Source organism: Sinocyclocheilus grahami, unplaced genomic scaffold (genome assembly GCF_001515645.1).
Source record: "Sinocyclocheilus grahami isolate Dianchi unplaced genomic scaffold, SAMN03320097.WGS_v1.1 scaffold177.1, whole genome shotgun sequence".
NCBI classification, from domain to species: Eukaryota; Metazoa; Chordata; class Actinopteri; order Cypriniformes; family Cyprinidae; genus Sinocyclocheilus; species Sinocyclocheilus grahami.
Window position 1 is genome coordinate 990,476 of NW_015505356.1, and position 12,960 is coordinate 1,003,435.

General features: G+C 38.0%; 1 protein-coding gene across 1 annotated transcript in view; it reads right to left on the minus strand.

The window, feature by feature from the left end:
* Nucleotides 1-12,960, minus strand: part of LOC107593945 (agrin-like) — a 299,089-nt gene that overhangs the window by 9,374 nt on the left and 276,755 nt on the right. The window contains exons 27-33 of the mRNA XM_016283847.1: nucleotides 10,370-10,504; nucleotides 6,963-7,053; nucleotides 6,184-6,348; nucleotides 5,897-6,008; nucleotides 3,686-3,697; nucleotides 784-900; nucleotides 106-289 (exon numbers count right to left, since the gene is read on the minus strand). Coding sequence (XP_016139333.1) covers nucleotides 106-289; nucleotides 784-900; nucleotides 3,686-3,697; nucleotides 5,897-6,008; nucleotides 6,184-6,348; nucleotides 6,963-7,053; nucleotides 10,370-10,504 — 816 coding nt within the window. The remainder of the gene's footprint in view (nucleotides 1-105; nucleotides 290-783; nucleotides 901-3,685; nucleotides 3,698-5,896; nucleotides 6,009-6,183; nucleotides 6,349-6,962; nucleotides 7,054-10,369; nucleotides 10,505-12,960) is intronic.

Sequence of the window (12,960 nt, forward strand, 5' to 3'; positions counted from 1 at the left end):
GACGTATGCAAATCTTGCCTTAAAGGAGTGTGAGGGAGTTGGAGGAGAGGCTGTACTGGGTAATACGATTTTGCATTAAAAATAGTGATGAAATAAGGCACTTACCATCCTGGCAGTGCTGTCCAGCGAATCCGTGGAGGCAGACGCACTCGTAGCTGTCCAACAGGGGGTTGCAGCGGCCTCCGTTCTCACAAACATCTTTGTAGCAGGGGTGGTAGGGATGCATGGACACATCACTGGAGTGAAGTGCGTTATCAGCTTTCAGGATTGGAATTCCCATCAGAGTAATCTACGAAGATAGATGTTTAAAACCAAAATTATTTTCAAAAACAGTTGGAACTATTTTCTGATGTCAAAACTATTTCCTTTTTTAATGCATGTTCCTGGTCTTACTTTGGAGGATTCATTAGTACGTGTTATTTTAAAGTAGAAAACATTAAAAAAGTGTGTTCTCTTTGCAATTTTGTGTCCAAATATACTAAGTTGTGCTTCTTCTGAAACAACTTTGCTTTTCTGATGTCATTAAGGCCGTACAGGCCATTGGACAATGTTAACCAATAGCCAAACAGCTATTTAGGGGGTGTTTTAGCAAATCACATTTAGATCTGGCTTCATTCTTGTACGTAACATCAATTTTTTACTATCCATTTAATTCCCAGTGGGTAAATTCAGGTTTATTCTCACTGAATATCCTGTTTCACTCTAAACATACATCAACTGATGGAAGTAAAATGGGATGCAAATGGAAATTCATGTCTTTAATGCATCTGTAATAGCTCTCACCTTCTGAATGGCCCCTTTGAAGCCATCTTTAATCGCAGCAGCTCTGGCTACTTTGCGGAAATCTGGGGCTCCGCCCACAAAGAGCGACTCCTTCAGATTAAGATCTGTGTGCTGATTCTGGAGAGTACAAAAATGAGTGTGAGAAACCACATGAACTGTTCCTCGTCCTCTATTCACTCTTCAAACGTAATAAAAGTCACATCCTTTAATGCAAATAAAATGGCTATACATTTTTATGGGTCATCTAGTAGAGCAACTGCAGTAAAATCAGTAGAAGAGTGGATGTTTTCTGTACATCAGCAGGCTTATTGATTCAACTTTTACACCTAATCCTTATCCACATCAGTGTAAGTGTTGTATTACAAAACCATAATTGATTTAAGCTCAGTTCTCTGAATGGTAAATGACTCTGAATCTAACAAATTAGACAGGAGGAAAAGAGGTAGAAAAAAAGTGAGAGAGAAAATTGAAGCGATTGAAATGAGGACGATTGATATGGATGGTTTTTTAATGAAAGAGAGTAATGGATGCCTGATTGTTCCTCGGACCTTTAAAATCTTGAGTTGTAAACTCTAATTGGTGTATAGCTTACAATGCAGATGACCATGAAATGAGCGTTTCTTCAACCTGTGTGAAAATCGCTTTAGTTACAGTGGGATTTTTCTGCATGAGGCTCTACTTGAAAAGAATTAAAAATCTTTATTTTATGTAGGCCAATAACTGCCTTGGGGGAAAGGCAAGTTAATTGCCAGGGAAAAAAAGATGGGACATCAACAGCAATGCCAATTTCTGATGTGTGGTCCAGCTCTCATTCTAGAGATATAAAAAGAAGAATAGCTAAGTACGGATACAGGCGAAGGCTTGAAAAGCTCTGGCTATGGACCTGGAGGCCAGTCCAAGCATGTGGTTGGGCCAAGACAGAATAGCCAGGAATGTTTTCACCCAGCTGCTGTTTCATGTGGTCAGAGATGTGTGCAACGAGAAGTCTTGACACAAAGCTGCAATGCACCGACAGCCACAGGCTGGGAGAGATATTTTCACTCTCTCGTTCTCTGCCAACACGAGCTGAGACTGAGATTGAGCAGGTGAAGTGAATAGCTAACTGTCAGTGTTATTTAGATAGCTTCCCCAAGGGTCCTAGAAGCATCATGCCCACTCAAACTGGCACGTGCCCCCTCCGATTTCAAAGCCAAGAATATGTATGCAATTTCCAAGAAAAATTTGTATCTTCGATAAGTTGCACGACTGTTGTAGGCAACAAAAAAATTAAAAATAAAATAAAATAAAAATCATTGGTAGAAATGCGGACAGTTCAACTGAGCTGCACCTTGTGCAGATCATTTGCTTTAAACTGAAAATTATATTATTTCAAAGTTGATCACAATGTAAATCATCACTAGCTGTCGGGTTCAGAAGTTTTCCTTGCAATAAATAAATAAATAAAAACCCAATAGTATTATACATTAATAATAAATATAAAAATGTTAGTGACAGTAAAGACATTTATAATGTTACGAAACATATATATATATATATATATATATATGAACAATATATATAATAATATATTCAAATAGTAATAGAATAGAGTTATTTTAAATTATAATAATATTTTACAACATTACTGTTTTTACTGCCTTTTTTATCAAATAAATGCATTGGTGAAAACATGAGACTTATCCCAAAAGTTTAAAAAGTTTTGGGTTGTATGCAATTTCCAAGAAAAATTTGTATCTTCGATAAGTTGCACGACTGTTGTAGGCAACAAAAAAATTAAAAAATAAAATAAAATAAAAATCATTGGTAGAAATGCGGACAGTTCAACTGAGCTGCACCTTGTGCAGATCATTTGCTTTAAACTGAAAATTATATTATTTCAAAGTTGATCACAATGTAAATCATCACTAGCTGTCGGGTTCAGAAGTTTTCCTTGCAATAAATAAATAAATAAAAACCCAATAGTATTATACATTAATAATAAATATAAAAATGTTAGTGACAGTAAAGACATTTATAATGTTACGAAACATATATATATATATATATATATATATGAACAATATATATAATAATATATTCAAATAGTAATAGAATAGAGTTATTTTAAATTATAATAATATTTTACAACATTACTGTTTTTACTGCCTTTTTTATCAAATAAATGCATTGGTGAAAACATGAGACTTATCCCAAAAGTTTAAAAAGTTTTGGGTTCAAAAGTTACACATCTGAACATCTGAAATCCCTTGGATTCTAAAAAGAAACTCTACCACTACACTATCATGTCTCGCACTTATTTATAGAATGCCTTTCTCTTTGGCCATGTCTTATGTTGCCTAGGGCAGGAAGTGAGCCAAGACTGTCATTGGTACTACCTCAAACAAACAAACAAACAAACAAACAACAACAACAACAAAAGTAAGACACCCTTGAAGGGTCCAAAAACAAATGTGGCAAAAGAACAACTCCTAGCTCTGTACCACGCGCTCTTCCTCTCACATCTCTTTCTTCTCGTGATAACACTCCCTTTCTCTCCCACGCCAGCAGCATTGCTTTCGCAGTCTACATCCACAGTGAGGCGGTTTAATGGCCCTCCCACGCGAGACTAATGAAGACATTTCATTGTTGTTGGAGGGGTGATGAAACAATGGTGGTCAAATGATAACTCTCTCCTTCGTCGCCCCCATACCAGCTGGTCTGAGGGGAAAGGCAAATCTCTCTCTGCCTCGCTCCTTTCAGCATATGGAATGGTTTGAAGAGAAGAAAAAAAAACCCTCCCCTTCGTTTCGTTTGATCCTCTACCAGATCTTGGCTAATGAACAATGAAGCTGAAATGGACAGTTGCTTTTGGTGGGAATGAGGATGCTGATTCTAGAAAGCCATTTCAGACTTCAGTCATTACCTTGCGTGATTTCTTATATCCAGACAGCACACAAAAAGAGCACAGGGGAAGGAAGAAAAAAAATGTTACCAGTGTAGAAAACAGAGGATGTCAGTACACACAGAACAGAACCCATGCAGTAAACTGTAAGCCTGAGGAATAAAATATTCACAGGCGTAGCTCAAGCAAGACACTTAGCATGCAGGTCGCAAGGAAATAAATATATGTGTGTACAGTGCCTCAGAAACAAATGTTCAGAGTAAATCAGAAATGGCATTAAAGTTGCGCTATGTATTACACTACTGCACCCGCATTGTTTATATTGCTTTATGATATGGCAGTGTAGTTAGAGTCTGTTCAGTGGAACAGCTGAGGCCATCAAAGCATTTATCTCGGGGGTTTCGCTGCAGACGGCCCCTTTGGAACAAGACCCTTCTGGTTTCTTCACATTTTTTCCTTCTCTCATCCTCGCTTTAATAAGATTTGCTTGCCTCTACTGCTGAAATGAAACACAATTATCATACGTAGGAAGGTTTAATGACGAAATAAGGCACACTTAAGTGCCTACGCGTAAGACTACATCAAGCTAATCACAAATTACACAATTTAGAATAACTGGAGGATGAGAGAGTTTCGAGATTATTACATGGCCTCGATTTGTGTATGAGAGCGGTCCGATTGTTCTGCTGTCGTACTACGGGTTTGACACGAGCTCAGGCAGAGGCTGCTGGGATTGATCTGAGTGGGTGTGAATTCATAGCACAACAGACAGTCATTTCCACATGGCAATTAAAAGCAAATGGAGGGCACAGACAAAAGACCACAAGTACGAGGCATAAAAGTGGGAAGTTTCGAAAGCTTCCCACACATGCACCCCAGACCCTGCGTAAAAAGCAGCAAACTAAACTTTAAAGAATGCAAACAAAGCATGACTTTCTGGTCAATCATGGTAATATCATGGTTTCTTTGAAATGTACCATAATGATACCATAGTATTATCTGAAATGTCAATATCATGGTATGTGAATATGGTAATCATTCAATACCATGTTGTATAGTGGGGTCTAAAAGTTTTTTTTTTTTAAATGCTTGTATATCTTAATTTAATAATTATTATTTTTTATCACAGCTGACACTGTCAGCCAAACAATTTGAGTAAAAAGTTGAGTCAAAACGTCACATTTTAGAATAACTCTCTCTTTTGCTTTAATGACAGCAGCACTGGAGCTGTATAAACTCCACAAGTTTGTGTAAAAACCAGTGTTGGGGGTAACGCATTACAAGTAACGCGAGTTACGTAATCAGATTACTTTTTCAAGTAACTAGTAAAGTAATGCATTACTTTTTAATTTACAAGAGAATATCTGAGTTACTTTTTCAAATAAGTAACGCAAGTTACTTTTGTTTTTTCCAATTTATTGATTGACAACTCTGTTGTCGCCATGTTGACAGAAATCAGATGTTACTGTTGTTCTAAAATAAATATGAATATGCATTAATTCATCTCACTCACAAAAAAACACAGATTCAGTATTCCTCAAAATGAATTTAAAAAATCATGCAACTCAGAATATGATGCAAACCTGCAATAAATAAATGTTAAACAACACAAATATCCTTTATGCATTTAATCCCATTCTATATTAACCAATGTCTTTGCTTCTAACCTTCGATGATCCAGTTCAACCATACTAATATATTTGCCAAAAATATAACTTTTTTTATTTTAAAAACAAATAAGCAAGCCCTGCCCAGATTTTAAAAGTAACGCAAAAGTAACGTAACGCATTACTTTCCATAAAAAGTAACTAAGTAACGTAATTAGTTACTTTTTTTATGGAGTAACGCAATACTGTAATGCATTACTTTTAAAAGTAACTTTCCCCAACACTGGTAAAAACCGATGAGCAAGTTCTTCATGATGATTCAATGAGAATCTTGAGCTTCAACGGAAGAACATCTGACTGTCTGGACAGAGTCACATTATCAGTGTCACATATTATTTGATTAGTGACATTGAAATAGTGCTCAATCTGAAATATTTCTTTATTTTCAGTCAAAATTTCCAAAATCCCCAAAAACTATTTGTGCTTTTGGACTCCACTGTATATCAAAGTACCACCGCAGTACATTTTGGCAAGGGACGGAACAGCTAGTTTGACTTGTTCTTGTAAAGAAGTGTGATGTTTGTGGCCTTTATAGGGCAGCATAAGCATAAGAGGGTTCTCATACCGGCGCCTCTCCTCTGACAGGGTCTTTGCCATTAATGCTGATCTCTCCTTTTCTGCTGGCCCTCTCCAGATTCACTGTGTTCCATTCGTTCAGCTTGATTTTTTCTTTACTCCTGTGGTGCACACAAGCAAAAAGATGGGAAAAATGTTTATTTGCCCCTCTTAATAGCAATATGAAAATAAACCCAAAAGCTACAGTTAGATAATTGAAAGAGTAACTGAACACAACACCGCGGAGTTATTTGAATTGAACTGCATTTGAATATAACTATAGAGAGTGCTGTTTACCTAATGACAGCTGGCCCTTTGCCTAGATCATATCGAAACTCTAGGATACCATCATTCAAGGAGAGAGAGATGAAATCTCCTTTGCCGTCTGTCTTTTGACCGTTGTAGAAGATCATGCCTTTGGAGTCATTGGCCAACAGAACCACAGTCATGCTGAACTTTTGCCTATGAACGAATAAGTATAGTTCAATTAGATACATAAAAGAGGTTTTCTTCCTTGATACAGGCAACAGTAATGTGAGAAACAATGTTTGCATTTAGCTAGCAAATATGCATCAAAATTTGTGGAAACAGATGGACTAATTACTGAATTAACAGCTCAAACAACTGAACATAATTTCTCAATCCAACATGTCCGAAATCTAAATGAACTTGAAATGACTTCAAGCGTGAAATAATCGGAGTGAGATAAAGCCTAATTAAACAAGTGGTGTTTACAAAGTATTTTTTGAATAATGGTCATTAGAAACACAAAAAAAAAACATTAGAAGTAACCAGTACACAAAATATGTGTATTTATTGTATGATTATCATCACCATTATTATTGTATTATTAATATACAACACAATATTGTATTATTAATATGCAAGACACTTTCATATAAAACATTTTTTTTCTTCTTAATAAAAACACTGAATTTAACTAACATGTATGAGCTAAATAAAACAAATGCAGAGAGAGGACTTGTCTCATTTCAGAAGACCACTACTAATATAACACGACTATGTGCATCATTATAATAAATGCAAAAAACAATAGCCAATATGTAACGTAATACCTCAGATCCTGGCCGTAGAGATGAAGGCCCTTGAGCTCCAGGAAAGAGTCTCCAGTAAAGTAAGGAATGAAAGCGCCTCCCTTGTCTGACACTGGAAAATATGAAAAAAAGTCTATTAGATAACAATGTGTTTGAGATGTTCCTTCAGTTATGAGACCAGACAGTGACACTGTATATAGCTTACACGATCACACATACACTCACACCCATCAGCACATAGCACTGCCACTCAGCCCAGCATGCACCCTGTAGTAATTACACAGGATGAGCGCATGCTCAGTCTGGGATGGTAGACTGAGATTAAAAAGCTAATTAGCTATTGTTTAACACAGCGGCAACTTCGCTATTGTACAAGAAGACACAACACTTGCAGACACCACAAGGAAGTGAGAAGTCAAAATGGAAAGTGACAAAGGAGAGGCCTCTATTTCTGCACTGCAGAAATAGCAGCTTAGGAATTGGCAACATTCAATAGCACAGGACAGGCCTGTTGTTTGGTAAATTACTGACAACTGAACAATCCTTCTTTTACATAGTTATTTGGAAATATTCCATTAAACTACAACATTTTTATATAAAACATTCCACTTTCACAAAACTAGTAGAAAAGAATGTATGAAGTATGACCCTTTTGTAAAGCACAAACATATTGTAAATTAGCATTAGAATTATGCATTGCTTAGCAAACTAGCATTTTTTTCTTACTGAATATATTATTATTATTATTAGAATATATATTTTTTACTCCACATACACCACATTACGAAAGCAATCTTTTTTTTTTTTTTTTTTACAATTCACTGACTATAAAAATCTTAATTTCCAAACGGCAGCTCATGGATAAATCATGTACCTGTATTACTTTTTATTTATTCTTTAATGATTCTTTAGGCCAGCAGTGCTTCAGTGACAATTGTAACGTAAATTTCCTTCTTTCAGCATGCTGCATGTATTTTACCTTCTAACCTCGCCCAGAAGGGAGCGCTCTCCTGTTACTGACTTAGTCATTTCAGAAAAGCCAAACAGTGCTGGACAGTCTCTTATCTGAGAGAGCCACTCTCCCTGGACACTTTGCCCGACTGACTCCCCATTAATCATGATGTGCAGCTGACTGATAGAATTACTCATCTCATTGATTCAAGCGATAAAAAAACACACTCCGTCTGATGGATGAGCTCAACTCATTGATTCTGGTTCACCTCAATTTATTTTAATCACTCGCTAATGGAGACTTTCTTCTCTGGCCCCTCTCATTTGATAGTTCTGGGTTGAACAGGTGCTTGAATGTGTGTGCAATGACATAGGCCTACTGCAAGCCTGGGGTACCTTGTGAATGATGAAACTGGCCCGCCCACTATTAGTGATATCATATTGTTAATAAAAATACTGAAATAGTATCGCTGATACAGACAGGCAGCAATGATAATCATGAAAATTAAGTTTTTCAAGTTTTTAACAGTCAGTAAAGACTTGATGGTGATGTAAATGAGTTGGAAGCTCTACAATGTGTGACAATCGGGTTCCAAAAGTAAAAGTTCATTTCATTTTCTCCATAGGGAATTTTTAACAGTAACTTCTAAACCTTTAAAGTAGAGACCTGCCCGGTCCCGCAGAAATATATCTTATCTGGTCCCGCTCCCGCCCGTGACATTCATGTTTTGTCCCGCTCCCGCCCGCATACAAGTAATCTATATAGATTTTTTTCAGTACATCGTAGAAATTTACATTAAATGGTTCTGTAACATCTCCTAAGCTCCACAACATCCCAGCATAAACACTCCCGATTAAATATTTGTTATTTAGGCTAAACATGGACATTCACAAATCAGCTATTTTTAACAGAAAAGCAAGCATGGGCTGCTGCGTGCATGGTTTGGCATGGCAGAATGCGAGCAGCACGCTTCCTTTATTATCACTAAAAGCTGACATCTCAGTTAATCGCGATCTCATAAAGCTCTGTTATAACACGATAAATATATGCCCAATGAATCTTTCACAGTGTCTACACTGAAATAAAATGTTTCGTGAGCACGCAATTTCAGCACTGTGGTGAGTAGATTCTAACTTAATCACCTCTGATTGGCCACTGCGTTCCAGAAATCAACAGCTGAGTCTGTGATTGGCTACATTGCGCAACGCTTTAAACACGTGTTATAAATAGAAACTATACTTAGCTTGCGCATGTCAATCATTTTAATGTTAATATTAGTTGTTCTTTTTGCTTTTGTGCAACAGACAAATAACAATGTATATGTTTTAGACACTTTATGTTTAGATAATTTCTATTTTGCGGGAGTCCCGCAAATCATTTTATTCTCACGCATCCCGCACTCACACAAGGTCTCCTCTCACCCGCACTCGCCCATCAAGAGTTGTCCCGCGCCGCACCCTGTTGCGTTGGGTCCCGCGGGAGTGCAGGTCTCTACTTTAAAGTCAACCCTACTGTGAGCCACAAGGTTGGTTATCAACTGTATATGCTTTTGTTGAATAAGCCCACATTATTTAAACTTATTTTGTAAACAATCGTGTGTAACAGCGGGAATCCTCATGAGAAACTACATTACTTAAGATTCTGCAAGAAATCTCCACCAATCATTCTTTCCCTCCTTCAAATCAAAGTTTGTAATGTTGCGATTCACTTTGAAGCTGTTTGATTTGGTTGATGGCTTTTAATGAAGAATTTTTTAAAATCCCTATGGAAAAAATGAATGGGAAAAATATTTCCAGAACCAATGCTGCTGAAAAAAGTGGGTAGGCACTATTGCACTGGCTAATTTAACCTAAATTTAAAGGGGTTCATGGCCAAATGTATAGGGCCGGACCCCCCCTACATCATGTGGGGTGTCTAATATGCCTGCGCACATGTGTGTTCCTAAACTTTTCATTTGGTTTCCCCTTTTCTAATGCTTGCGGTCTAAAACATCTGTAGGAATTGTAATGAGGTGAGAGAGAAAAGTGCAACAGAGTGAGAGTGCTAATAAACTTCGAAATGGCAGCAGAACGAAGCATCTCTTCCCTGGTTAGAGTTCAGCTCCCATAGGAGAGAAATCCCCCCCCCCCCCCCCCCCCCCCACCTACCATATGCTTGATCTTCCAAGCATCAGAGGATGGCAACTCAGACATAGTGTGCAAGGGAAAGTAATTTCAAATCACCTCCCAGATGCTGACTCTCCATTATACTGGTAAAACCTAGTATGGTACCCACTGGAGAATCTCACTTTGACCACCCCACCATAACCTCAGCCCCTTTTTTCCCTTGATAATTCTATAGCAAATATCCAAGTCAGACCAATCGATCCTGACAAAAATCAATACAGAAATTACAACTGAGGGGTAGCAGTTATTTCAGTCCATAGGGGAGTTGATATGCTAATTTACTGTATTTTTACTATGATGTAGTACTGTACCTTTTTCACAGTGCTTGCCTTCACGTCCCATTGGACATTCACATTTGTATCCTCCCTCTGGAAGGACCTGGCACCGCGATGATGGGTGACATTTATTGGGGTCGCAAGGGTTGTGGGCGTCAGCGCAGGTTGGACCTGTTAACAGAAATTTATATTTTTGTGGCTTAAAAAAAGATGATAACTTGGGGAGAAATCAAACAACTTCCTGTCAATTCTCATATAAACTGGCTAGTTAAGTCACAGATTCAGAGTCACAGTGTAAGGAGGAGGAGATGGACCACTGGAAGTGAAATGAATCAGAGAAATTAACATGGCGGCCATCAGCGCCAATCACCTTTTTGATTGAGTTTGTTTAATAGCCATTAGATGAAAGATAGCAATACTGTGAAATTGATGATACCAGTGTTGTCAGATTTTATTGCCAATATGAAATATGTTATTAAAACATGACTTTGACAAACAGTTTGAGATTCAGCTGCCTAGAAATGTTACAAAGATGGACTCTGAGTCAGCTGACTTGAATTTCCACCTAAATACACGCAGAGGGATACTCGCTGGCACGTGAGCAATAGGGAAAACTGCATACTGAGGTAATAACGTCTCATAGTCGCACAGCCTGTTAGGAGCTATAAATAGTATTAAAGTGTGAGAATGACTAGTCTACGGATGCGCGCGCGACCGCTGCACATACTAGGCACTTCAGATCAAAGCCTCAGCGGTCTAACAGCCCTCGTCAATGTCAAAATGACTGAGATGGCCAATCAAATCAAAGTAGGCGGGGTTTACTGTTCACAGAAGCAGAGCGCGAAGCGTCAGTTCAACATTAAAGAGAGCGAGAGCGAGGAAGCTGCAAATAATTTAATATTAGTCAACTTTTAACGATACGTTTTACGATAGAAATGTTAAATGACCGACAGCTATATCCAGTGATGCAAACCACTAATTTTTTTCTCAAATATGGCCATTTTGAGAGAGAGAGAGAGAGGTGTAAATTGCCTGCGTCTGTGTCTCTCTACAAACAATGAAGCTGTTTAGTTACTTAAAAACAGCGATTTTACCCCCCTCGTTGCTGAGAAATATAATGAAGCGGTTCAGTATCGATTAATAAATGTCGCGTGGCAGCGCTGACAAGTTTATGAGCTTCTGAATGTTACTTTTTGCATAGCGCGATCTCAGATCTCTATGCGAGTGGTGTGCGTGCGCATCAATTAAAGGGGTCATGTGATGTTGCTAAAAAGAACATTATTTTGTGTATTTGGTGTAATGAAATGTGTTTATGCGGTTTAAGGTTCAAAAAACACATTATTTTCCACATACTGTACATTATTGTTTCTCCTCTATGCCCCGCCTTTCTGAAACATGTGGATTTTTACAAAGCTCATCGGTCTGAAAAGCGAGGTGTGCTCTGATTGGCCAGCTATCCAGTGCAGGCGGGGTTTACTGTTCACAGAAGCAGAGCGCGAAGCGTCAGTTCAACATTAAAGAGAGCGAGAGCGAGGAAGCTGCAAATAATTTAATATTAGTCAACTTTTAACGATACGTTTTACGATAGAAATGTTAAATGACCGACAGCTATATCCAGTGATGCAAACCACTAATTTTTTTCTCAAATATGGCCATTTTGAGAGAGAGAGAGAGAGGTGTAAATTGCCTGCGTCTGTGTCTCTCTACAAACAATGAAGCTGTTTAGTTACTTAAAAACAGCGATTTTACCCCCCTCGTTGCTGAGAAATATAATGAAGCGGTTCAGTATCGATTAATAAATGTCGCGTGGCAGCGCTGACAAGTTTATGAGCTTCTGAATGTTACTTTTTGCATAGCGCGATCTCAGATCTCTATGCGAGTGGTGTGCGTGCGCATCAATTAAAGGGGTCATGTGATGTTGCTAAAAAGAACATTATTTTGTGTATTTGGTGTAATGAAATGTGTTTATGCGGTTTAAGGTTCAAAAAACACATTATTTTCCACATACTGTACATTATTGTTTCTCCTCTATGCCCCGCCTTTCTGAAACATGTGGATTTTTACAAAGCTCATCGGTCTGAAAAGCGAGGTGTGCTCTGATTGGCCAGCTATCCAGTGCGTTGTGATTGGCTGAATACCTCAAGCGTGTGACGGAAATGTTACGCCCCTTATCATATTGTGATGCCTTGTCCCGGCACGACAAGACAAAAACATTAAAACCCATTATAAACAAGGCATTTGTTGCATCCAGTGGGGACATAATTACGGATTATAATGACTTATACTGTTTTTTTACACGTTGCATTGCGCCGCGTAAACATAAAACCATGTTTGCATTTGTGATCGGAGAAATGTCAAACTACAAACGCTACTCTACACGGCTCAAAACTTGCATTTGAATCGTCAGTGGCAAATTCTTTAAATATAAAAACATACTTACAGTCTGTGAGTCAGAACAGCCGGCATTGTAGTCTACTCTACCAGGATCAGGAAACAGTCCTCCATAAAATGTGCTGGACACATCGGAATATTTGGGTTGAAGTGTTCTGGAACGTTGTTGTAAATACAGCTTAACCACTGATTTCTAGTCGTGTCCTCTTTTGGAAGGCCAAACAAAGTAGTTTCGC